Source organism: Populus alba, chromosome 14, assembly GCF_005239225.2.
Source record: "Populus alba chromosome 14, ASM523922v2, whole genome shotgun sequence".
Lineage (NCBI taxonomy): Eukaryota > Viridiplantae > Streptophyta > Magnoliopsida > Malpighiales > Salicaceae > Populus > Populus alba.
In genome coordinates this window covers 6,893,929-6,921,336 of record NC_133297.1, presented here as the reverse complement: position 1 = coordinate 6,921,336, position 27,408 = coordinate 6,893,929, and the positions used below count along the sequence as shown (strand labels likewise).

The 27,408-nt window shown below is 34.0% G+C and overlaps 4 protein-coding genes and 1 pseudogene across 9 annotated transcripts; all 5 read left to right on the top strand.

Moving 5' to 3' along the window:
- Positions 1-434: 434 nt before the first annotated feature.
- On the top strand, positions 435-2,747 carry LOC118041602 (protein BPS1, chloroplastic). Of its 4 annotated transcripts, none has more exons than XM_035049033.2 (3): positions 444-599; positions 1,252-1,368; positions 1,498-2,747. In XM_035049033.2, exon 3 carries the CDS (start codon positions 1,510-1,512, stop codon positions 2,563-2,565), a length of 1,056 nt encoding a protein of 351 aa, XP_034904924.1. In that variant the 5' UTR covers positions 444-599; positions 1,252-1,368; positions 1,498-1,509; the 3' UTR covers positions 2,566-2,747. The 4 variants fall into 4 exon arrangements, with proteins under 4 accessions (XP_034904923.1, XP_034904924.1, XP_034904925.1 ...); XM_035049034.2 differs by having other exon boundaries at positions 458-599; positions 1,256-1,368; XM_035049032.2 differs by lacking the exon at positions 1,252-1,368 and having other exon boundaries at positions 435-599.
- A 5,094-nt stretch (positions 2,748-7,841) lies between these two features.
- On the top strand, positions 7,842-13,965 carry LOC118041605 (mitogen-activated protein kinase 4-like). Of its 3 annotated transcripts, none has more exons than XM_035049039.2 (6): positions 7,842-8,464; positions 9,468-9,597; positions 10,805-10,942; positions 11,806-12,138; positions 12,905-13,081; positions 13,413-13,965. In XM_035049039.2, exons 1-6 carry the CDS (start codon positions 8,298-8,300, stop codon positions 13,557-13,559), a joined length of 1,092 nt encoding a protein of 363 aa, XP_034904930.1. In that variant the 5' UTR covers positions 7,842-8,297; the 3' UTR covers positions 13,560-13,965. The 3 variants fall into 3 exon arrangements, with proteins under 3 accessions (XP_034904930.1, XP_034904929.1, XP_034904931.1); XM_035049038.2 differs by having other exon boundaries at positions 7,865-8,464; positions 12,898-13,081; XM_035049040.2 differs by lacking the exons at positions 7,842-8,464; positions 9,468-9,597; positions 10,805-10,942 and adding an exon at positions 11,335-11,703 and having other exon boundaries at positions 12,898-13,081.
- Positions 13,966-14,862: 897 nt separating this feature from the next.
- LOC118041604 (putative UDP-rhamnose:rhamnosyltransferase 1) lies at positions 14,863-16,702 on the top strand (annotated as a pseudogene).
- A 2,773-nt stretch (positions 16,703-19,475) lies between these two features.
- LOC118041603 (putative UDP-rhamnose:rhamnosyltransferase 1) lies at positions 19,476-21,446 on the top strand. The gene has a single exon (XM_035049037.2). The coding sequence runs from the start codon at positions 19,817-19,819 to the stop codon at positions 21,218-21,220; it is 1,404 nt and encodes a 467-aa protein (XP_034904928.1). The 5' UTR covers positions 19,476-19,816; the 3' UTR covers positions 21,221-21,446.
- A 4,112-nt stretch (positions 21,447-25,558) lies between these two features.
- LOC118041606 (mitogen-activated protein kinase 4-like) lies at positions 25,559-26,908 on the top strand. Its single transcript, XM_035049041.2, has 2 exons — positions 25,559-25,800; positions 26,652-26,908. Exons 1-2 carry the CDS (start codon positions 25,587-25,589, stop codon positions 26,816-26,818), a joined length of 381 nt encoding a protein of 126 aa, XP_034904932.1. The 5' UTR covers positions 25,559-25,586; the 3' UTR covers positions 26,819-26,908.
- The last annotated feature ends 500 nt before the right edge of the window (positions 26,909-27,408 follow it).

Sequence of the window (27,408 nt, the reverse complement as noted above, 5' to 3'; positions counted from 1 at the left end):
AGTCCATTCGGAAGCCCTTTGCAGTTTCAGCATTAGCCATCTGTACCTGGGCCGAGCCTTTTCCTATGGCGACTACCTAAAAGGAATCTTCTTGGATCCATTCCCCGACAGGGAAAGAAAGTATCCAAATATATAATATTGTGGTCGGCAAACGAGGTCCAGATAGCAACGACAACCAGGGCAATTTCGTGTAGTTAGGAGCAAGGATCTTGTCCGTTGGATCACATGTTACATGCATTAAATATAAAGTAAAATCAAGCTTGAATTTACTTCCCTGTCCCTGTCTCTCTGACCCACCATTTCTGCTCACAAAAATGCCAGTAAGTAATCTCGAAATGAATATCTATCCGTTACCACAGCCCACCACTCACATCCTTCCACGTACACATCTGTCACCAATTACTTTATAACAGCCAGTGACTTCACCTTTGCCCACAACTTCAGCTACAAAATAGAGACCTCACCTAACCTCTCTAGATTAATCGGAAACTTTCAACAAAGCTCCGCGTATTTCAACTACAAAAAAAAAAAAAAACAAAGCTCCGCGTTTGGACACTTTTTCTCTGGAAATTTCCCATCTCTTGCAAGTACTCCTTCAGGTACCATCTCTCTTACAACTATAGCTAAAAAAAGGTCTCTATCTTTGTTTTTTTTTTTTTTTTTAATTTATTTATTCTAGATCTTAGATTAGAGTATTGTTTTTTCTAGTAAAAATGATTAGGGTTAGGGTTTCAATATTTTCTTAGTGATTCTTATGTTTCGTCTTGACTTGATTGCTATTCTGATCTAAGGATCTGGTATTTAGGTGAGTTATTAAGTTAGAACTGTTTTGTGTATGAATTATATGCTTGTTTGATTGTGTTTTAATTTTAAGAACAGAAGGCATGAATTGAAATGAGAGATTCATAGATCGAAACTTTAGATTCGATTTGGTAGGAAAAGAGTTGGACTTTTTTTTTAATTTAACTGATTTTTATTTTGATTGATTTGAACTTGAAATTCTTGTGTGAATGAGATAAAGAGAAAATATGCATTGATTTTGTGCCTCTTTTTTCTTGCTGTGGTTATTGATTTTGAAAAGATGCAGAGCGGCCAATAACTGGATATGTATAACTTTTCTTTATAGATCTTCTTTTGTCTAGCTTTTGTTTTGAGTTCCTTTTTCAGGTCTATATGTTGTGTAGGTTGTTGATGGGGTTGGAATTTGTTTTTCTGAGTATTTGGTAAGAGTTTTTCTCGACTTTCTCTCAGGAAGGCATGGAGGCTTAAAGAAATACCTTTGTTGGAGATATGGTTCTTTCTTCTGTTTTCTTGATGAATTGTTTCATTGTGATGATAAGTTTTGCAATTTATCTTGCTTGAGTTTGGGTGGGTCCTAATCGCTATCTGTTGATTGTAGATCTTTTGTTTGGTGTGTTTTTTTGTTGATTTTGTGTGTGTTCTTTTGATGATGTGTGCAACAAGATTAATGGTTTTGTTTTTCCAAACTCGTTGCAGTAAATTGTTGAAATGAGTCAACCACAAGAGCCACACCGCCCTTTATTTCCATTTGGAAATCCTTTCAGGATGTTATCTCCAAAGGGTTCTCAGTTGTCTCCAAGGCTTCTTTCTTTATTAAATACATTTGAGGAGGCATTGGCAGCGAGGTTGCAGAAACTTAATCCTAAAGACAAGGGTGATGTTCTTAGCTTGACATGGATGAAATTGGCAATGGAGTCACTCTGTGAGACTCATACTGTCATAAAAACACTTATCACAGAACTTGAGCTCCCTGTGACTGAATGGGATGAGAAATGGATAGATGTGTACTTGGACATCACTGTGAAGTTGCTTGATATTTGCATTGCTTTTAGCTCTGAGCTCTCGCGGCTGAACCAAGGTCATCTTTTTCTTCAATGTGCCATGCATAAATTGGAGTCCAACACTTCGGATAAGTTAGTGCGGGCATGTTCTTCCCTAGATAGCTGGAGACAGCACATCGGCTCCAAGAATCCAAGACTGGAAAACTGTAAATCCATCTTAGAGAGTCTTGTGGATTCCTTGACTCTGCCTAAGGTTAAGAACTCGGCCAAAGGAAAGGTGTTGATGCGTGCCATGTATGGAGTTAAGGTACAGACAGTATTTGTATGTAGTGTTTTTGCTGCTGCATTTTCAGTTAATTCAAAGGATCTGATAGATTTGGATGTACCCAACACAATATTGTGGGCACAAGCTTATTCTGATTTGCAAACTACAGTAAATGAAGAAATTAGAGATGTATTTTCTCGTCGGAAATTTACTTTCTTGAAAGAATTAGATGATGTAGAGACAGTTGTGAAGAATTTATATCCCATGATCCAAGATGGTATGGAACCTACTGAAGTGGAAGCATTTCACAGTTCTTTTTCAGATTTGGGGAGGAGAGCAGAAAAACTTTCTCAGGTGCTAGATTTTCTTGCTAAGGAAGTAGATGGCTTTTTCAAAATAGTTTTAAGTGGGCGTGATGCTTTGCTTTGTAACCTGAGAGTGTCCGATACCGTTGCTGACCCATTCCGAGGGAATAATGGGGAACAGGTTATAGGATAGATGTTTATGTTGAAGCCGCTTGTTCTCATGTCTGATACCGCTTGTTCCATCAGTCGTGTATTGTCTTGTGTGGGCCTGTCCTGTCCAGTGTGGTGTGAGGTATCTTGTAATACTTTCTTACTAGTTTGTACATGTCCGAAATATTGTCACCAATACATGAAATGTCTTGTACTGTTTCACTACTTGTTATGTTTTACCTTAACTCCCCATCTTCCCTTTTCTCGTTATGGCTAGGAGTAGGGAGACATAGATAGCATGCCCGCATTCTTTGATGATACACGGGTAGTTTTTCTATTTGATTTTTTTAATGCAAAATGCCTGTATTCATTATTACATAATTTTTGAGTCGTTTGCTATAGGATACTGGTGCCGGCCTCGTGGAGGATGCAAGGTGTGGGGTTTCCTCTTATGGCAATCCAAAAATGCATCCTCGTTCTTCAGGGCTTTTTCCTGCGTTGTGCATGAAAGTTGAATAAGTCCGAGGTTACTGTATGGTGGTAACCACGATGACTGTGAAATTCAGTTGGGTGTCTGTTATTTCTTTCCAAAGTACGACTATATGACTCATTTTAGGAAATGCTTTTTGCTCCTTAACTATAGATGTCTTGACTCTGTTTTGTTCAGGGATGGAATTTGTATGTGACTTTAACTTCCTGAATGTGTTTTGGTGTGGACTTGACCAAGAAGAGTTGGTATATACAAGATCCAAGTAAAATGACTTGATGTGTTAGCTTTTGCATCATTTCGTGAATTTGAAACGTTTGGAAAGAATCAGACCCATTGATCCTTTAAGTTTGCTGTAATTGGGATGGGATGCATCAGAATGTTATTGTCATTTTACAGTTATGATCAATGCACTACAACCTCAATATTTGAGAATACTATTGAGAAGTACTGTTTCTTACATGCCTTCAGCAGTTAAATGAATCAGCACCTCGGACTGGAATCTGATGATTCATTGGGGGTTTCTGCAAGAAGCAACTGCATAATCTGGGAATGCTTCGCAAAGCAAAGAAGCTTCTTTTGATTCCAGTGATGTGTTGGTGGGTATTCATCTTCTCCCTTCCGTAGAACCCCTGAAGCCATTTGATGCTTAGAGCACACTAGATATAAAAGGCTTAGCTCTATGCTGTGCCAACCTAACCTCAAAAAAAATACAAAGGCAAAGCAAAAAAATCCAGACTAAGATCAACTGATAAAAAAAATACAAAAACATAATAACATAAATTTATTTTAAAAAATTGCTCCTAGCCTCTAGATTATCATGTAAAATTTGTGTCCTGCTCTCGATATCTGGGTAGCTTCATCCAAAATAAACCGAATAAAATCATAAAATTTATTTATTAAAATAAATTAAAAAAAAAATAAAAGATTCAAGTTAACTTATTAATTTCATGACCATGGACACAAGATTTAAAAAACCTCATTAGAAAATCAATTTTTAATAAAATAAATGTTGTAGGATGAAATTGATAAAAATTAAAGTAAATTTGTATTAATATTCAAAACTTGTGACTAATTATGAGCTTGAAATTAACCCCATAAAAGTCAAATCTTAAAAAATAATAAAGCAAAATTTTAAATCAACAGAACGCCAATAGAGAAATTGAAAAAAAAAATACAATAAAAAAGTATCTAAAACCAAAGAAATTGTTATAAAAAATTATGATTAAATTTGATATAGAAATAATTGAAATCAAAATGTTGAGTGATGAAAATAAAATTCAATTAAAAAGGATAAAATAAAAACAATAATAAAAAAATAAAGATTAAATTTGATATAAAAATTAAATGAAATTATATAATAATGGATAAAATTTAAAAAAAATAATAAAAAAATAAAAACAAAATAAATAATAATAAATAAAATAAAGATTAAATTAAATATAAAAATGAAACAAAACAATATAATCAATTTAAATGAACCCGTTAACTCCATCAACATGTTTGGAATATATAAGAAACATGGCTTGATAGCTTCTTGCATGTTTTTATGGTGCTTTTGGGAGTGTATAAGAAACATAGCTCACAATTTTCTCGAAGTTCTACACTAAGAGGTTTGAACACTTCATTAAATCAACGTGCATAGAGAAATGAACTGAACTGGGATAAGAAATCACTCCATCGCATTTGATGAGAAGAGTGCTGAGTAAATAACTAGAAACGTTGTGGCGAAGGGCTCCAAACGAAGAACTACCCACCGAATTTAATTTTTTTGAATGCATTGCATAAAAGATCCAATGCGACAACAAGATAAAGCAATCTGTTGTTTCGGATTCAAAGACTATTAACTAAACCAAAACTCTTGGTAAAAATGTCTCCCTTTTTTTTTTTTTTTTCTTAGCAGGAAGTAGGATTTTCGTGGGGACGTGGACTGCCACAATGAATTCTCCACTCTCCGGGCTGGCCGTGTCAGAACACCTGAGTCCTCGGTCAAACGTGGGTCTCTGAGAAACTCAACCCTGCAGACCTTCCTTGATATTTCAAATCAGTTGGTACTTGGCAGGCCCGAGCTTGATACACTAGGGATTCAAATCAGGAGACGTGAAAAAATTTGAAAAATTTATTAAATAAAAAAATTAATTAAAATTTTAAAAAAAACTTAACTAATTCGGTCTGAATTAATTTTTTTAAAAATAAATTTAATTACTTTTTTAATAAAAACTAAACCAAATCAAACTAAAACTTATCACATCTAATTCTTGAAATCCATTGATGGTAGGGATTGCACTATGAAAAGCTCCCCGTTCCGGAGTTTCCTTTTGCTGAATCCTCAGTAACCACGAGAATCCTTAGAATTCCTAGCAAGAACACTCATCCCACTTACTCCATACCACACCCCTCGGTGGTAATCAAATATCTACTAAAGACTTCTGGCTCGACTGAAATTGGTCAACGACTTAGCCAACTCACCAGCATGATAAAGTAAAATCCACCGGGGAATGCTTGGTTAGTAGGCTAATGCATCATCCTGGTGCTGTATTCTTCTTTCACTCAAGATTATTTCTCCTACTAAAAACTAGCAAACATTACAGTGAGGCTGCTTGCTTGTGATGCGATAAAAAAAAAAAAATTCGAAGATTTGGTTCGGCTTCGCTTCTCTTGGGCTTGATTCAGTCAGACTACTTCCTTCTGTGCTTTCGAAGTTTATTGGGCTGTATTCCTTTTTTTTTTTTTTTCCAATTAATTTTCTTATTTGGTGCAGTTTGGTAATGCCACTGCACCCAAAATTAAAGCAAGTTGCAGTATTTTTATGTTTGGTTATGATTCAAACTCAAATTTATTTTAGTGGGACTCATCAATACTTGTGGCCCAGCCTGCGGTTTAACAAAAGTTAAAAAAGGCAACTGCCAAGCAACAACAACCTCATTTCCTCTCTTCTACTGTGGTCAATATCTACTATTTCAGCTAGACTCGTTCGCTTCAAAATTAAATACACCAAATCAGATCCAATCTAGTAAAATAAAAAATTTATTTATTTATTTATAATTATGTTTTATTCAAAAAATAAATATTTAATATTATTTAATGACACTACATAAATGAGAAGGAAACTACTTAATGACATAGGATTTGCAGAATTTAACCGCAACCCAATTTTGTTTCTGATGATATTTTACCTAAAGTTGTTGCGCGTTTAAGAAACCAAGGAAACTATAGTCCTTGTCGGATAGATTTCATATGTGATGGAATTATATATAGTTTAATGGAATAATAAAAATAATTTATATAGAATATTATTTATTTTATGATGTAATAATAGTAATTAAATCTATAATATTTAAATTAAAAACCATCAATATTAATATATATCTTTTAAAATTATTTTATAGCCTCAATTTAAAAAATATTATTAACCAAACACATTCTAAACTACTTTTTGTTTAATTTCAATTTGAACAACAGTTTTTTACCAAACATATATAAATACCAAACCAACCTCAACCAAAAATATTTTTTATAAAACAATTTTTTTCAAAATAATAACTACAAAAGCTACTATAATATCAAACACACTCCTTTGTTTTTTTCACAAGTAATTTAATTAGAGGAAATCGGGACCGAAAAGTGGTTATTTGGAAAGAGTAAAACCTTTAGCTTTGAGCAAAGAAAGAAGAATTTCGGAGCTAAAACCAATTTAAAATTGGAACATAACGAAGGCCAAAATGGCAATCCAAGTTTATGGAATTTCTTTTTTCTTTTTTTAAAAAAATGAATGGCTTGTTAAAGGGATCAAAATGTATTGAAAATTAGGAGTCTTTTACAAGATGTAATGATCCAGATTTGTTTGAGTGTTTTAGTTAATACTATCAATGAAAAAAAGTAGTAAATCCAACATGGTATTATTTCATTAAAGTAATGCATTAATTTTTCGAATTCTAGAGTATCCTGAACAAATTTTCCCCGGATTCCATAAAAATACCGCAATCAGGAATTCAGTAATGCCATGGCCAAATAAAGTATACGTGTGGAATTACAAAAATCACGTTTGGGGAGACTAAATCCGGAGATGCTAATGTCAATGAAGGTTCGTGTTTGAGTAGACAAAAATCACGTTTAGGGAGACTAAATCCGGAAAATGGTGGATTTTCCGTTCGGTGGAAAATAAGGAAGGTAGGCCTTGATTTCGATTGGATCGTCTCTTGGAGGAGGGAGTCTTTTTGCTTCCTTCTTGATTTTTCAGCAAGCTGTGTTCAAGGGTAGTTTGGAACACGGGAACCTTCTCTTCGTGGTGATTTGAAAGCGTGGTTTTGAAGTAATATTTTAAAGTGTTTTTTTATTATAAAATATATTAAAATAATATATATTTTTTATTTTTTAAAAAAAACACATAAAAGTAATTTGATCGAAGTATCAAGCACGCCAAGCAAACATACGTTGAACGAACCATGACTGTGACTCGAAATGCAATGCAAAGATACTTCAAATTATCAGTGTAATGTTTTCTTACAGTTAGGTTAGTTTGAACAAAAATGGAGGGAGCAGATAACCACCACCACCACCACCATCATCATCTGAGCTGTTCATGTTGAAGGAAGGAATGTTTGGTGGGTCCGTTTCCTGCATCTTTCTCTTGCAGTTCACCCAAATCGAAAATTAAGAATGGGATAATAGACATGATTCTGAAGTTCGGGTCCGCTTGCTCTGGCTAAATTGAGGCAGGCCTAAACACCAGTGATTTTGAGCTAGATCCAATCGAAATCAAATGCCATCCACCCATAATTTCTTTTCTCTTTTTTTTTCAATCAATCGCGCTACTGATCATAAAAATACGAGAGACCTAGAAAAGTCAGAATTCAAAGTTTGATAAATTAGAGTTAAATCACAATCACCAACAAAAACAGTGTATAGTTTCCTTCCTGTTCTCTCTAGGAAAAACTACCTGAGATAAATTAAATAAAAGTCAGCAAGCAAATTGTCGAGTCACGAGGCAGGCTAAGCTTTTCCAGTTCAAAAGTCGAGCACCACACGGTCCAGTCCACCTCTACCTTTCATCTTCTCTCACTCGTCCCTGTAAAGGGTAGACTCTAATAGTAGTAAAATAGCCCACACGGAAACCAGAAGAAATGTGAAAACGAGAAAGCTCTACGCCTACTAACACGCCCGCCCTCTTTTTAAGCCCCTCTTCCTCCTCTTCAACAACAACTACTGGACTGCTTAATTAGCCATCTCCTTTCTATCTCCTCTTCGCTCTAGCTTAATTGGATCCTTTCAGGCTGCTACTGACAAAAATGGCAAGCTTAGAGTCCATCTCAGGTGGCGATCCTAACAGCAAAGGCATACCTGCTCATGGTGGACGCTATGTACAGTACAATGTGTACGGTAACCTCTTTGAAGTTCCTAGAAAGTATGCCCCTCCTATTCGTCCTATTGGCCGTGGCGCTAATGGTATTGTTTGGTAAGTCTGATTCTTACTCTCTCCTCTTCCCTTGTATGATCGTGTTTAAGTTTCAACTGTAGATTTTGGTTTCTTCTAGTTTCCGATTTCGATTCTTTGAGGTTGAAAACTGTCTTCTTCTTAAAATATCCTTTCGAGTTATGATTTTTTATTAGAATTTTTATTTATCCTTTTGGAATTGGAGAAATGATGGTGGAAGTCTCAAGAATACAACATTAAGAGGCTGTTTCACTTAAATTTTATTTTTTAAAAATTAATTTTATTATTGTTTTATGACTGGTAAATTAAAAATAATTTTAAAAAAAAATATATATTATTTTAATATATATTTAAAGTTATGATTTTTTATTAGAATTTTTAGTTATCCTTTTGGATTTGGAGAAATGATGGTGGAAGTCTCAAGAATACAACATTAAGAGGCCGTTTCACTTAAATTTTAATTTTTTTAAAATTAATTTTATTATTGTTTTATGACTGGTAAATTAAAAATAATTTTTTAAAAAAAATATATATTATTTTAATATATATTTAAAGTTATGATTTTTTATTAGAATTTTTAGTTATCCTTTTGGAATTGGAGAAATGATGGTGGAAGTCTCAAGAATAAAACATTAAGAGGCCGTTTCACTTAAATTTTATTTTTTAAAAAATTAATTTTTTTAGTGTTTTATGACTATATTAAAAATAATTTTTTAAAAAAATATATATTATTTTAACATATTTTTTAAACAAAAGCACACCGTAATCCCATAAATCCTCTTAAAACTAAGTGCTCTAGGCTACTTGGTAAACCGTGAAGCTAGTGCTAACAAAAGTTGTTAATAGAGTTTCGAGCGTGTTTGGAATACTTTAGGGAAAGGAAAATGCACGGAATCTGTTTTATTAATTAGGAAAACTTCTGTTACCGGTGAATCGCGAATGTTATGGTCTCGTTATGTTTGACTTAATTTTGTGTGTGAAATCTACAACGTGAAGGAAGATGTGATTTTGTTGTTTCCTTCAGTGCTGCTGTGAATTCTGAGACACGTGAAGAGGTTGCCATTAAGAAGATTGGTAATGCATTTGACAACAGAATAGATGCCAAGAGGACTTTACGAGAGATTAAGCTTCTTCGCCACATGGATCATGAAAATGTAAGTTTGTTTTCCTTTGCTATTCTCACGATTCTTAGCTCAACTGAAGTTAATATCTCATGATTTTGTAGCTCAGCTGAAGTTGTTGCTCATGATTTCGTAGCTAAACTCTGTTATAATGCTAACAATCCTCATTAACTCAAAAAAATATACGCAAGTCCCTTAATTTATGTGATATGCACAGTGGATTTTGTCTCCCCAAATAACTTATATTCCATGGCATCTTTTCTACTTATATATTTCGCTTGTTAAAAAATCAATTTAAATAAAAAACTTAAGCTGTTAGGTGAGGTTTCAAGATATGATTTATATTATTCTCTAACACACTTTCTTAAGTGAAAATCCTTTGGGTTTGAAATTTGTACAAACCTACATTACCTTGTGCTTAATTTTATCAAATAAATGGGGATGGTGAGATTCGAATTCATGACCACTTGGTCATTAAAGCTCTGATACCATGTTAAAGAACCAATTCAATCCAAAAGCTTAAGCTGTTAGGTGAGATTTTATGATATGATTTATATTATTCTCTAACACCGCTTGTCTTGTAACAGGAAAGAGTGTAAAGAAATCTCTCGGTAAGAAAAAATACTTAGTTACTAGATAAATACAAGTTAATAGTTAGTTGCTAGATAAATACAAGTAAGTTAATAGTGGGAAGGCCGAGCAGGGGGCTGAGCTGCCACATTGGGACTGGAAATCTTTAACAAGAAAAATCCTACCCTGTGACAATGCTACCAAGAACCTGAGTTCTGTTGCAATTGAGATTCTCTTATAGGGGGTGGGATTTTTGTTAAATTGTTCCGTATTTAATTTATTCTTATTATCGAGCGGGTGATTCCTTGATAAATCAAACTTTAAATTTCGCTTTCACAAAGCATGATGATCTTGGTGATTCAGAGGCCAGTTGCTGGATCGACTAGAGTTACCATGGATTCATTTGATTCACAACTTTCTTTTGTATTCAACCTTGTCCTTCAGACATGTGCTCAGGATTGCTAAGTTCCATAACTTATTTGTTTGACTTCTGTTTATCCTCATTTGAGACTAGCTTGTCAACACCATGTAATTACGTGCATAGAAGCATACACAGCATGGGTGCTTGCTGACGTTGTATCGCAGAACCTGTCTAATTTATTGTTTCTATGGTGTTTTTTTTTTTTTTTATTTATTTCTATGGTCGTGCTAATCATTTACTGCTCCTCAGGTTATTGCTATCAAAGACATCATCCGGCCTCCTCGGACGGAGAACTTCAATGATGTATACATTGTTTATGAATTAATGGACACGGATCTACATCAAATAATACGCACCAACCAACTATTGACAGATGATCATTGTCGGGTTAGATCCATTAAGTTTTCTTTGTTTTCATGTTTACTATAAGTAATTTATACTCATAGCTAGCGGAGTTATTTTAGATATTATTGTTCTTGTGGTTACTTATTTGATTTTTATTTATTTTTATCTTTCTCTAGGATATTGTTAACTTTTGGCTGGACTTTCTAGATTGCTGCATGTTTCAAGCTTGAATTTTAAGCTTAAATTTTGACAAAATGATTCAACTAGTTATAAGCTATGCTTTCTCATTTAAGTGGTGTTTGTTTGTGTGGCTAGACTGCTTTTAATTTTTTAGTTTTAAATTATAATTTTTTTGTGTGTTTTTTAGATTGTTTTAATTTGTTCACGTTAAAATAATATTATTTTTATATATTTTTAAATAAAAAATATTATAAAATTAGATATAAATAAATGCCATATTTTCGACTAAATCACAATCATAACACGATGACTTTTATTTTTTGTTTGCCTTTGTTGAGCTGAGAGGTTTATTAGCTGGCAATCTTATTTTTTTGGAATTTAGCGGGATAATGTCTCTAATAAATCACAGCTATCATTTGGCTTCACTATTCTTCTCTCTCTCTTGTTTCCCTAAAATTCCTACAGGCCAACCCATCACATCTATCACCCCTTTCCATCTCCTCTCTCCTTTCACCTTTTGTTCCCAGGGAAGAAAACTGAAGTTACCAAAGAGAGGCAAGAAATGGCCTCATGCTGCTGCCCAGAGACTGCTACTGAATAAAATGCTTTCTATAACACATGCTGTAATCGGAAATTATCATTGTTTTATGAGCAAGCATTGCTAAATTAACAAATACTTTGTTGTGTGCTTGATTTTCACTGATATCTAAATTGTTTCTTTGCAGTACTTTCTTTATCAATTGCTAAGAGGGCTTAAATATGTACATTCGGCAAATGTGTTGCATCGTGATCTCAAACCCAGTAATTTGTTCTTGAATGCTAATTGTGACCTTAAGATTGGAGACTTTGGACTTGCAAGGACAACATCTGAAACGGATTTCATGACCGAGTATGTGGTCACTCGATGGTACCGGGCACCGGAATTACTCCTTAACTGCTCTGAGTATACTGCAGCAATTGATATATGGTCAGTGGGTTGCATACTTGGTGAAATCATGACTCGGCAACCTTTATTTCCTGGAAAAGACTATGCTCATCAGCTGAGGCTTATTACAGAGGTATGTGATTTTGAAATTGTCCAGCAACTGTGCCCTACCATCATGTTGTGTTTTTTGTTTCAAAGTATCTGGCCCGTCATTTGTGGACGGGAGGCCCTAAATAATTTCATTTCAAAAGCCCTAACTCCTTTCATTAACTCATGCGTGATTGTAGCTTTTTAAAGTCATGTGCATTGACAATTATGATGCCCTTTGGCTTTTTTTCCTGAATTGACGAGTCAGAGACTCGTCTCTCGCTTCCCTCCCTCCTTTTTATTCAAATGGCAGGAATTGCATTAATGGTGATTCTTAATCTGGTAACTGAATGTAACGACCAGGGATGAATCTAGGATGTGACATTTCGAGAAAAGTTTGTAAATTTTTTATTGAGGGGGCCATTTAGTTTTTTTTTTTCTTTTTCTTTTTCTTTTTTTGCAAAATTAGGGAGAATTCTGAAAATTTTCTGGCAGTGATGATATCTTACAGACAATAGTGAAACAAAGAGAAGTGATTAGGAACAGAATTATCCTCCCTTCTCCTTTTCATGGTCAATTATGTGAGAGTGTTGTATCTTGTGCTTCAATCAGTGTAACTTGTGTTCTGTTTTGCCAGTTATGTTTTGGTTTGTTCTTTTGTCTGTTGTGTGGGCTGCAACTTTATAGCTTTTGTTAGCATGCATAGAGGTTGAAGTATATAGCATGCTTGTTGATAGTATGAAACTGCTCAGTTTTTTGTTATCAAACTACGAGCATGATACCTTGTGCATTTGTCTTTGAAAAGCTCATAGGTTCACCTGATGACTCCAGTCTTGGTTTCCTACGAAGCGAGAATGCTCGAAGATATGTTAGGCAGCTTCCGCAATACCCCAGGCAAAATTTTGCTGCTAGATTTCCTAACATGTCTGCTGGTGCTGTCGAATTGTTGGAGAAAATGCTGGTCTTTGATCCAAATAGGCGCATTACAGGTAAGAATGAGGCATGATAGTGATGTCAAGGACTAGTTTGTGACATTGCAGAAATATCTTCATATGTTGTTTTTTTTATCTTTATGAGACGTTTCCTGCAAACTTGGCTGCACATTTGATCTGGAATTAAGTGTATTCGTTGAATAATATTGGAGATAATTGGTATTACTTAATGAAGCGAAATTACATATATTAGTGAACTAGTAGAGTAAAATATGGTATGTCTCAACATTCTGAAATTATACCAGAATGTTCAAACTCGAGTATATTTTCTCATCAAAGAAGCTTTTATTTGACCGATGATTACATTTGACCTTTTTGCTGTTTGCAGTCGATGAGGCACTGTGCCATCCATACTTGGAACCTCTTCATGGCATCAATGAGGAGTCTGTTTGCCCAAAGCCTTTTAGCTTTGATTTTGAGCAACCATCTTTTACTGAAGAAAACATTAAGGAACTCATCTGGAGGGAATCTGTAAACTTCAATCCAGATTCGTGAGAATTATCTGATCAACTTGTCGTGTGCAGTTGGGAAGGTATCCCATGATTATGATGTACAACATTATTATATAAAATCCATCAGGTTCTCCGAGAGAAGAAGAGATAAGAAACATATTGTGTATATTGGATTTGCTTACAATTTTCTTTAGAGTTCTATGAACTGATATCTCAGATTTGTTACGACATCAGAAAGTGCAAGACAGAGGACAAGCAGCATGGTTCTCAAGTTTGCCGAGTAGAATCTCTATGAAGGTTCCATCTTTAGTTGGTGTAGGTTCTTCTTGGGCTGTGCCATGTGAGGAGTGCTCTAGTAAACATTAAAATAATGTATCTATATTTTGTATGCTTCAAAGCTTAATGTGATAAAATCATGTTTCAAATCTATTTAAACATTTAATAATAAACAACCGATTTCAATCGAATTTTCATATACACTTTATTATTAATATTATTATTTTCATATCAAATGTATAATAACTAAAAAATAATTAATATAGTTCAAATAAAAATCTAGAAAAAATTACACTGAAGATCCTATAATTTACACCGCTTCATAATTTATCTCTATTATTTCGACTTTATAAACTCATGATACTTTACATGACACTTTAAAAGAAATGAACAAAAAACATTAAATTATTTACAAGTTTGTAATTATATTTTATTTAATAACTAAAAAATATTAGTAGTGTTAAAATCATAAAATTACCATATATTTAGTAATTAAAGAGCTAGTGACGAGCCACCCGTTCCATTTAAAAATGGTTGCATGCTCATATGTTGGCATCTGATTAACAGCTTCAAAGTGGCCTTTTTATGATGTTTATATATTTGTTTTGTTAAGATTTTTTTAATAATAATGGCAGCGTATTGTCGTAGCTGTAATGCATTTTTATTGTTTCAATCTTTCTGTATTTTTCTTTTCTCTCTTGTCATTTGATGTCATGTCATCTTTTTTTCCTTCTAGAAACTGAATTATTTTATTTTCTTTTATGAACTTTAGATCCTTATAAAACATGTATAGACTTTTGTATATTTAAATACCCGAGGAAGCTTGGTTATGTAAAGAGCAAAAATCAAATTTGTTAGTTGCACAAGTAATATACTAGAAGCACATTTATTTTTGCATTTTCAAAATATTTGTTAGTGCTTTGTGTATAATAATTTATTTCTCTTAAATAATAATTTAAAAAAATTTTAAGTGGTGTTTTGTATAAATTACTGTTGAATATTGAATAATTAAATTACTTGTGATTCACGGAAATATAATTTTTAAAGAAGAAAAATCAGCATGAAGTTCACATTCGAGACTTGGTTGCCCCCCTGGCTCTTTAAATATCGGAAGTGCTTTCCATGTGAAATTCAAAAATCATTGAAGTCCCTGGAAGATTCACTCGTTAATCTCCAGACAAGGTTTTGCTTTTTTCATTGAAATCTGCTTACTGTCCGTCCTCATTGGCTCTTGTATTCAGTCCATATATACTGATCTTAAACCTCCTTTCTCAATACTCTAAAATTCATACAGGTTTGCCCTAATTCCTAGCCTGGGAAATCTTCTTTTTCTCCATACCTTGAATTAATGGCAGAGCAACTTCACATAGTGATGCTTCCATGGATTGCCTTTGGCCATATGATACCTTTCTTTCAACTTTCCATCGATTTAGCCAAAGCTGGAATCAAAGTCTCCTTTGTTTCAACCCCAAGAAACATCAAAAGACTCCCTAAAATTCCTCCAAGTCTAGCAGACTTGGTGAAATTCGTAGAGTTTCCACTACCAAGCTTAGACAATGATATCTTGCCAGAAGATGGAGAGGCCACGGTTGACATTCCTGCCGAGAAAATCGAGTACCTGAAGATTGCATATGATCTCCTGCAGCACCCCTTGAAGCAGTTCATCGCCGATCAACTTCCAGACTGGATAATCATTGACGCGATTCCTTATTGGATGGTAGAGATTGCTAGAGAAAAAAAAGTTCCTCTTATTCATTTCTCTGTTTTCTCTGCTGTTGCATATGTGTTTCTTGGGCACCCAGAGTGCTTAGTTGGCGATGGTAAAAAAAGACTTAGGCCGTCAGGGACGAGTATGACAACGAAACCAGAGTGGGTTGACTTTCCCTCCTCGGTAGCTTATCGAAACCATGAGGCTGCTGTAGTTTTTGAATGGCTTTATACAGGAAATGCTTCTGGGATCACGGATAGTGAAAGGGTCTCCAAGATACTAGCTCCATGGATGCCAAGCTGTAGCGGTACGCAGCTGTGCCGAGTTCGAAGGAGACTACTTGAATCTATTTGAAAGGCTGATAGGAAAACCCGTGATCCCAGTAGGTTTGTTGCCCCAGGAGAAGCCAGAAAGAAAGGAATTCACTGATGGGAGGTGGGGTGAAATCTTTAAATGGCTCGATGACCAAAAGCCGAAGTCCGTTGTGTTTGTAGGGTTTGGTAGCGAGTATAAGCTAACCAGAGATCAAGTATATGAGATTGCTCACGGGCTAGAGTTATCTGGATTGCCATTTCTGTGGGCATTACGAAAACCCGGTTGGGCCAACGATGATCTTGAAGCTCTGCCTTCAGGATTCGGTGAAAGGACATCTGATAGAGGGATTGTTTGCATGGGATGGGCGCCACAGATGGAAATCTTGGGTCATCCATCAATCGGGGGATCATTATTTCACTCTGGATGGGGTTCTATTATTGAAACTTTGCAGTTTGGTCACACCCTTATTCTCTTACCATTCATCGTCGACCAACCTTTGAATGCAAGGTATTTGGTTGAGAAGGGTTTAGGTGTGGAAGTACAGAGAGGGGAAGATGGGTCGTTTACCCGCGATGGTGTAGCCGAGGCTCTGAAACTCGCAATGGTATCCGAGGAAGGAAAAAGCTTGAGGGAGAAAGCAAGTGAAGCTGCTGCGATTTTCGGAAACCAGAAGTTGCATCAGGATTACTATATTGGTAAGTTTGTTGAATTTCTCAAAAAGAAGAAATGAAATGTTTGCAGGACATGGTCACAACTCGCAAGGCAGATTTGATCATCACCCATGCTTGAGATTTTATTTAGGTGCTTCATGTTCTCGAGTATTCATGTGTGGAATAAAACAGTTTCTTTCTTTTTTTTAAAAAAAAAGAAGAAGAAAGAAACCTCTTCAAAATAGCTATTTGAATGTACAGTACTATGCAGCATTTAGCTGCCTTTATAATAAATTCATGGGCATCTGCGCACTGCGTTAATCTGCAAACCATGGTGTCCGATGAGAAATAGAGAGAAAAGATGTGAAATAAAAGACTTCATTTCTAGCTGAGCTAGTTTAGACCGTCAGCGGTTCAGCCTGGAATGGGATTGTAATCGGGTTTAATTTGATTTAATGACTTTTCAAACCTGTAATGAAACATGTGAAATAAAACCAAAATATTTCAAACTAAAATTTATTCAAAAATTCCAGAATATATCGAGATTTAAAATAAAATAAAGATTATTTTGTTTTTTAAATTGATATAAAATATTTCCACAATTCCAAACAAAATAAAATAGAATTGAAAAATCATTTTTCAAGGATCACACCTCTCATAATAGAGATGAAATAGCAGACATCAAATTTTAGAGCCTGTTTGGCTCTGCGGCTGCGGCTGCGTTTTAAATAAAGGGTAGTGGCAACCGTTTGGTAATGAAAAAACGTGATTTACTGTACGTCCCACGTAAATTTTGCATCCAAACCGCAGGTAATGAAAAGCAATAAAATCATGCTTTTAACGCACTGTGCACTGTTCATTGAACAGTGCAATTAGTGTGAACAGTGTAATTCACTTTTAAAAAAAATGTACAGTGTAAGTGAATTGCACTGTTCACGTGAACAGTGAAATTCACTTGCACTGTTCGTCCAGTTTTTCTTTTTTTCTTTCTAGCAGTGTGTTGATTTTATTATTTAAAAAAGAAAACTAATTAAGAATAAATTAAATTCATTCGCACTGATGTGAATAATATTTTTTTCTTGAAAAAGTAGTATAGAGTGAATTAAATTCACTTGCATTATAATATCAATTTTATATCTGATAATATTTTATCTAATTTTATTACACGCTCAAAAAATTATGAAAATTATAGTTCTTATCGGATGAATTTTGTACATAATGAAATTATACATAGTTTAATGGAATAATAAAAAATATTTTATATAAAGTATTATTTATTCCATGATGTAATATGAGTAATTAAATCTACAATATTTAAATTTAAAACCATCAATATTAATATATATTTCTTAAAATTATTTTATAACCTCAATTTTAAAAGCATTCTTAACCAAACATATTAAATTACTTTTTATTCAACCTCAATTTCAACTACAGTTTTAACCAAACACCTATTTTTTCAAACCAATCTCAATTAAAAGTACTTTTTATAAACCAATTTTTTTAAAATCATAACCACAACAGCTACCACAATACCAAACACCTTCTAGAAAAAAAAAAGAGTTTTTTTTTTTTTTTTAAGAATGCTAAAAGGTTATATTTGTGAGCCGAACGTTTACACCATCATTTTAAATGATTTTCGCCGGCTCCATGCATGATTGCGTCAAGTCATTTTCCTTTTCGTAATTTTAATTGGTCCATCAGTCCAAGACCACAAAATCTCTGCCATATAAACCAATCCCCATTTATTTCATTTGCATTTATTTCACTTGGATTGACAGTTGGCTTTACATCTGTACTGGATTTCATGCACCGACACAGTGCAATATTCATGCATAATAAAGATTCCCGCCAGTCCTTTCTCTCTCTCTCTCTCTGAAAACTTACCTCGATAAAAAATAAAAAATATTATTTTTAAATAGAAAAACACTTTAAACTGTACACTTTTAATAATCATATTAATTTTATCTTGTACTTTAATAGCAATTTATAGTCTTAAATTTCTATAAAGTATAAACATGAAAAAAACAACATGAATATAAACTATATATATGATAAATCTAACAATGATATTAATGATAAATCTAATTTTAAAAAAATTAATATCATTGTTAATGAAAATAGTAATTATTATTATTAATATCATTGTTATTGAAAATAGTAATGAAAGATAGCTTTTTATTATTAATATTATTATTAATATCATTGTTATTAAAAATAGTAATGAAAAATAACTTTTTATACCTGAGTGGTTTAATTAATTAAATTAAATCGGGTTCAATTTGATTCAATGACTTTTCAAACCCGCAACGAAACATGTGAAATGAAACCAAAACATTTCAACTAAAATTTATTCAAAAAATCAAGAATGTATCAAGATTTAAAATAAAATAAAGATTATTTTATTTTTTAAATTGATATAAAATATTTCCACAATTCCAAACAAAATAAAATAGAATTGAAAAATCATTTTTCAAGGATCACACCTCTCATAATAGAGATGAAATAGCAGACATCAAATTTTTGAAAGAAAAAAAGAGTTTTTTTTTTTTTTTTTAAGAATGCTAAAAGGTTATATTTGTGAGCCGAACGTTTACACCATCATTTTAAATGATTTTCGCCGGCTCCATGCTTGATTGCGTCAAGTCATTTTCCTTTTCGTAATTTTCATTGGTCCATCAGTCCAAGACCACAAAATCTCTGCCATATAAACCAATCCCCGTTTATTTCATTTGCATTTATTTCATTTGGATTGACAGTTGGCTTTACATCTGTACTGGATTTCATGCACCGACACAGTGCAATATTCATGCATAATAAAGATTCCCACCAGTCTTTTTTTTTTTTTTCTCTGAAAACTTACCTCGGATAAAAAATAAAAAATATTATTTTTAAATAGAAAAACACTTTAAACTGTACACTTTTAATAATCATATTAAATTTACCTTGTACTTTAATAGCATTTTATAGTATGATTACAATTTTTCCCTTAAACTGTCCAAAGGCTAGGTTATGTTGGTGTTTTTTTTGGTTTTTCACGGATGAACCCAATCTAACTTATCTCCATTCTCTGCAATGGCTCGTTAAATATCGGAAGTGCTTTCCATGTGAAATTTAAAAATCATTGAAGTCCCTGAAAGATTCACTCGTTAATCTCCAGACAAGGTTTTGCTCTTTTCATTGAAATCTGCTTACTGTCCGTCCTAATTGGCTCCTGTATTCAGTCCCTATATACTGATCTTAAACCTCCTTTCTCAATACTCTAAAATTCATACAGGTTTGCCCTAATTCCTAGCCTGGGAAATCTTCTTTTTCTCCATACCTTGAATTAATGGCAGAGCAACTTCACATAGTGATGCTTCCATGGATTGCCTTTGGCCATATGATACCTTTCTTTCAACTTTCCATAGATTTAGCCAAAGCTGGAATCAAAGTCTCCTTTGTTTCAACCCCAAGAAACATCAAAAGACTCCCTAAAATTCCTCCAAGTCTAGCAGACTTGGTGAAATTCGTAGAGTTTCCACTACCAAGCTTAGACAATGATATCTTGCCAGAAGATGGAGAGGCCACGGTTGACATTCCCGCGGAGAAAATCGAGTACCTGAAGACTGCATATGATCTCCTGCAGCACCCCTTGAAGCAGTTCATCGCCGATCAACTTCCAGACTGGATAATCATTGACATGATTCCTTATTGGATGGTAGAGATTGCTAGAGAAAAAAAGGTTCCTCTTATTCATTTCTCTGTTTTCTCTGCTGTTGCATATGTGTTTCTTGGGAACCCAGAGTGCTTATTAGTTGGCGATGGTCAAAAAAGACTTAGGCCTTCATGGACGAGTATGATAACGAAACCAGAGTGGGTTGACTTTCCCTCCTCGGTAGCTTATCGAAACCACGAGGCTGTTGGAATTTTTGAATGGATTTATACAGGAAATGCTTCTGGGATCACGGATGGTGGAAGGGTCTCCAAGATACTCCATGGATGCCAAGCTGTAGCGGTACGCAGCTGTGCCGAGTTCGAAGGAGACTACTTGAATCTATTTGAAAGGCTGCTAGGAAAACCCGTGATCCCAGTAGGTTTGTTGCCCCAGGAGAAGCCAGAAAGAAAGGAATTCACTGATGGGAGGTGGGGTGAAATCTTTAAATGGCTCGATGACCAAAAGCCGAAGTCCGTTGTGTTTGTAGGGTTTGGTAGCGAGTATAAGCTAACCAGAGATCAAGTATATGAGATTGCTCACGGGCTAGAGTTATCTGGATTGCCATTTCTGTGGGCATTACGAAAACCCGGTTGGGCCAACGATGATCTTGAAGCTCTGCCTTCAGGATTCGGTGAAAGGACATCTGATAGAGGGATTGTTTGCATGGGATGGGCGCCACAGATGGAAATCTTGGGTCATCCATCAATCGGGGGATCATTATTTCACTCTGGATGGGGTTCTATTATTGAAACTTTGCAGTTTGGTCACACCCTTATTCTCTTGCCATTCATCGTCGACCAACCTTTGTGTGCAAGGTATTTGGTTGAGAAGGGTTTAGGTGTGGAAGTACAGAGAGGGGAAGATGGGTCGTTTACCCGCGATGGTGTAGCCGAGGCTCTGAAACTCGCAATGGTATCCGAGGAAGGAAAAAGCTTGAGGGAGAAAGCAAGTGAAGCTGCTGCGATTTTCGGAAACCAGAAGTTGCATCAGGATTACTATATTGGTAAGTTTGTTGAATTTCTCAAAAAGAAGAAATGAAATGTTTGAAGGACATGGTCACAACTCGCAAGGCAGATTTGATCATCACCCATGCTTGAGATTTTATTTAGGTGCTTCATGTTCTCGAGTATTCATGTGTGGAATAAAACAGTTTCTTTTTTTTTTGTTAAAAAAAGAGAGAAAGAAACCTCTTCAAAATAGCTATTTGAATGTACACTATGCAGCATTTAGCTGCCTTTATAATAAATTCATGGGCATCTGCGCATTGCGTTAATCTCCAAACCATAGTGTCCGATGAGAAAGAGCTAGATTAGACCGTCAGCGGTTCAGCCTGGAATGGGATTGTAATAAATCTTCTTGGTATTTCAGTGTTCCATATATTTATAATTAGGTCTTTGCGGTGCCCTTCAATTCTATCCCACCTGAAATGGCTAAAGATCTTTACGCAGTCATCTTTTAACGGACTGCCGATCCATTTCACTGGTTGAAACTTGAAATATAAAACATAAGGCTCACTTCACTTCTAATCATTAACAACATATTATCAAAAATATTAATAAAACAATATATTAAATTAATTTAGATTAATTTATCCAACTCAAAATATAAATGTATTTGAAAAATATATTTTTTATTTAATTATATCACAATAAAAATAAATAATTACAGTAAAGTAACCAAACAAAATAAAAATAATAATTATAAAACAAGGTCAAGATTAAATAAGATTTTTAAAAAATAATATCTAAAAAACTCTCATTTAGTCTATATATATATATATATTGTTTACTACTAGAACTCCATAATTAATGAGTAATCTATTGGATTTGATAGGTGCAAATTAAGAAAATTAGGGTTTTCAAGGAGAGAAAATAACGTGTGGAGAGAAAGAAAAGTAGGGAGAGTAATTTGATTATTTTATTAAATTTTAAATTTTTTATATAAGTTTTTAAAACTGAACTTGCAATTTTAACATAATTGCTATCACACCCGACATCACGACGACCCTAAAAATAATTCTCGATTATGAAAAAAAAAACAGATTTCTAGCATTTGGTTCTTTTAGAAAAAATATCTTGTTTGAGAAGTCGCCACCTAGTATTATGGTCACTAGGAACCCTAACTGGTCAACAGAGATTCTATGGTTCGGGATTGGTTACATAAAAAAAAGATATTATCACCCCTTAAACGTTCTGTCTAAAACAGACTACATTGCTGATTTTATCTTAAATTGCTAAATGTTTATTAGTTTATGCTATGATGATTTGTTTATAATATTCCTGACTCTAGCGCCAGTGAATATTTGAGCTCAAATAATTCCAACTTTGGCGTTGGTAAAAATTCGTAGCTACGAAAAAAAATTAGATCAATATATTTTTTTTATTCCCTACTCTAGTGCCTGTGAATAAATAAATAAAAATAAATTAATTTTTACGCATGCACATATTTTTTATTTTTCTAGCTAAACATAATAAAATACAATGGATAAAAATAATATTAATTTAAACCGGTGTTTTTATTCCTGACTCTGGCGTCAGTGAATAAACCAATAAATTTACATTATTGTTATTCATGAATACACACTTTTTATTTATTTATTTTTTATTTTTCTGTTTATTTTTTATTTATTTTTTATTTTTTTATTTTTTTGGGCTGGGCTGAGCAACACGCGTGGATTAATCCACGCGTGTTGCTGCACTGTGCAAGTTAAAATTCACTTGCACAGTGCACCACTAATTAATTGAAGAAATGCAAAAGGAAAAGGTTGGTTACCTGGTCTGCTGGAGGCGGTGAGAACGATGGTGAAGCTGATCCTGGTCTCTGTGTCTCCTGCTTGCGTTTTCCCTTTGCTTCCCCTGTCTTTCTGATTTGGACTTTTTCCTTTGCTTTTAACTCTGCTCGTCGCCCCGGTTATTGAGATGGAAGGGACGAAGACGATTATGAAATGTTGGTTTTCTGGGTTTTATGTTTGCGTTTGGCTCTGTTTTTTTGCTATGTGTATTTTTCCTCTGTTTTCTAGGTTTCGGTTTTTCTGCTCCTCGGTGTTCTTTGTTTCTATCTCCGCCGCGGTTCTGTGATTCCCTCGCCTTTTATAAGGCCAGAACCGGTGGTAACGGCCGCCTTTAATGAGTAAGCGTTGCTGCCAACGGATGAAACGTGTTTGCCTTTAATGGCAGAGCCGTTGCGGAGGAAGAAGATGGTGAACAGTCGCTGCCAAACGACTCCGTTTTCTAAGGCTGCTTTCAATTTGGTCCCTGGAATTCTTATAATGTTGCAGTCAAGCCCCTGGTTAATTGGATCCTTGCATTTCGACGCCATTTTGAAGTTGGTCCTTGTATTTTAATTTTGGAAATTTGGACCCCAATTAAACCCCCAAATTTTATATTTCTTCAATTAAACCTATGATTGGATTAATTAAATTAATTTCAAGCTCAATTAAGTCTCAAAACTTATCAATTCTCCAATTAAACCCTTGATTAAATTAATTCCAAGCTTAATGAAGTTTCAAAACTTATCAATTCTCCAATTAAAACCTTGATTGGATTAATTAAATTAATTTCAAGCTCAATTAAGTCTCAAAACTTATCAATTCTCCAATTAAACCCTTGATTTGATTAATTAAAATAGTAAAAAATTTAATTAAATCTTTAAAATTCCAATCATGTTGCCCTTAACCCAAATTTTAATTTATTCTTCATTTATTTTATTTTTACTTGTTTTTCATCATTTTTTCAGTAAATAAAATAATTAAAATAAAAGGGTCAAAAAATTGGGTTATGACAATTGCTAACGATAATTTTCCCTTATATTTATTGATAACTACTATATTCAATTTCTTGTTTTAATCGCACTCCTCCCTCCTACATCTGTCTGTTCTTTTAGGACTTGTTTGGAAAAATCTATTAAAATGAGGATTTTGTAGTCACGCCATTGTATTATTGTCACGTCACCAATACCGTTCCCTTCTCTCCCATTAGTGATTTACTTGTGTTTATTAGTTAATTAATCAAGATTTTAAGATTATTATTAAGTTAAGAAGAAATAAAATGTTTTGGTTTTAGAGCATTTTAACATGTCATTTTATTTTAGGGTTCTACTATATATATATATATATATATATATATATATATATATATATATAATTCAACAAATATAATTTAAATTTAAGATAAATTAATTATAAATTATATAGTGCAAACACAATATCAAACAGATATAATTTTAAAATTTAAAATATTCTTAAATAGTCAAGATTAAATAGAACTTTAACTTAAAATAAACATAAATTAGACATCATCTCCATCGTTAACATAGAAATAAAAATCTTGATCTTGTGGTGGTATGAAGGGAAAGTCATCAACTAAACATTCCAATAGTTGATCATTTTCATCAAGTTCATTCTCGTCATCAGAACATATCTTTTCATCCTCTAAAGTCAAAGCAGACAAAGATGTTTCAATAGTCTCCCAACTTATATCCTCTCCAACAAGAATGATAAATTCTTCATAAATCTATTCATTTATTATGTCAATGTTATCAAGGCTAATAGGATCTAAAGCATCCATGGTTTTGCTCAAATTCTTACAAAGTATAGACATGGAAAAAACAACATGAATATAAATCATATAAATTAGTGCTAAATCTAATTTTAAAAAATTAATATCATTATTAATGAAAATAGTAATTATTATTTTCAATATTATTATTAATATCATTGTTATTGAAAATAGTAATGAAAAAGAGCTTTTTTATACCTGAGTGGTTTAATTAATCAAATTGAACCGGGTTCAATTTGATTCAATGACTTTTCAAACCTGAAACAAAATATGTGAAATGAAACCAAAACATTTCAGCCAAAATTTATCTAAAAATTTTAGAAATCAAGATTTAAAATAAGATGAAAATTATTTTATTTTATTTTATTTTATTTTTTAAATTGATATAAAATATTTCTACAATTTCAAACAAAGCGAAATAAAATTGAAAATCTTACCTCTCATAGTAGAGATAAAATAGCAAGCATCAAATTTTAGAAAGAAAAAAGAATTATTTTTTTTTAAGAATGCTAAAAGGTTATATTTGTGAGCCGAATGTTTACACCATCATTTTAAATGATTTTCGCCGGCTCCATGCATGATTGCATCAACTCATTTTCCTTTTTGTAATTTTCATGGGTCCATCAGTCCAAGACCACAAAATCTGCAACTTATGTGAAAGTGTTGTATCTTGTGCTTCAACCAGTGTAACTTCTATTCTGTTTTGCCAGTTATGTTTTGGTTTGTTCTTTTGTCTGTTGTGTGGGTTGCAACTCTCTAGCTTTTGTTAGCATGCATAGAGGTTGAAGTATATAGCATGCTTGTTGATAGTATGGAACTGCTCAGTTTTTTGTTATCAAACTACGAGCATGATACCTTGTGCATTTGTCTTTGAAAAGCTCATAGGTTCACCTGATGACTCCAGTCTTGGTTTCCTACGAAGCGAGAATGCTCGAAGATATGTTAGGCAGCTTCCGCAATACCCCAGGCAAAATTTTGCTGCTAGATTTCCTAACATGTCTGCTGGTGCTGTCGAATTGTTGGAGAAAATGCTGGTCTTTGATCCAAATAGGCGCATTACAGGTAAGAATGAGGCATGATAGTGATGTCAAGGACTAGTTTGTGATATTGTAGAAATAGCTTCATATGTTGTTTTTTTTGTTGGAATATTGCCAATTATGTTGACATTGTCAAAGAAGGAGGCTTGTTGGTGGCAACCACCAACCTTGACTTTGGCAGCAGCCTTTGTTGAAGAAGAGATGAGTTTGGCAACCACCATTGATGACAAAGGAGCAAGAGGAGCTGCCATTGATGCCTATAAAAGAGGCATGATCTTAGAGAGCAAAGTGTGAGAGTTGTGAGACATGTAGAGAGAAGAGAGAGAGTCTTGTAGGAGAGCTACAAAAGAGAGAAGAAGAGAGAAAGAAAGAGAAGGGCTGCCACCAGCAGCCTTGCTGCCTTATGCAGCTACTGCCCCATGTAGCAATGAGAGATGGGAGTTGAGTGAATGTGATCCTCCTCCATGTGTTGTATTCTTTCTCTATCTCTAATAATATCTATCTCTCTCATGGATGTAGGCAATTTGCCGAACCACGTTAAATATTGTGTCTCAGTGTGCCTACCCCTCCGATGAGCAAAGATCAGTACATCACCGGTCGCCGGATTCCGCTCGATATTTTTATCTTTATGAGACGTTTCCTGCAATCTTGGCTACACATTTGATCTAGAATTAAGTGCATTCATTGAATAATATTGGAGATAATTGGTATTACTTAATGAAGCGAAATTACATATATTAGTGAACTAGTAGAGTAAAATATGGTATGCCTCAACATTCTGAAATTATACCAGAATGTTCAAACTCGAGTATATTTTCTCATCAAAGAAGCTTTTATTTGACCGATGATTACATTTGACCTTTTTGCTGTTTGCAGTCGATGAGGCACTGTGCCATCCATACTTGGAACCTCTTCATGGCATCAATGAGGAGCCTGTTTGCCCAAAGCCTTTCAGCTTTGATTTTGAGCAACCATCTTTTACTGAAGAAAACATCAAGGAACTCATCTGGAGGGAATCTGTAAACTTCAATCCAGATTCATGAGAATTATCTGATCAACTTGTCGTGTGCAGTTGGGAAGGTATCCCATGATTATGATGTACAACATTATTATATAAAATCCATCAGGTTCTCTTAGAGAAAAGGAGATAAGAAACATATTGTGTGGCGTACCCTCTCGAGAGCTCAACGTCGAGGCGACCCTTCCTGGTGGCAGCGATTGATGTTGAGGTCTTTGTTTTGTGAAAAGGGAGTCGCCACCTAGTATTATGATCACTAGGAAACCTAATTGGTCTTTCAGAGATTCTAAGGCAAGGGACTGATTGCGTAAAGAGAAGGTTTTAGCACCTCATGTACGCCCTACCTAAGGTAAGCTGCTTGGTGTTTAGTTTGCCTATAATTGCTATGGTATTGGTGTTCTCATCAGTTTCTTAGGGTACGTCTGCTATGATGTACGAACTTGGGTTTAAAGTTTGAGGGAAAGAACCCTTGGCCAATCTGGATCATACCTTTAGGTATATCTATAGAGTGCCAAAGAGAAATGGTGCAGATCTCTTGAAGTCTATACTTGATTTGAAATAAATTCAGAATTTATGAATTTAGAAACAACTAAGATAGAAATCTAAGGAGATTCA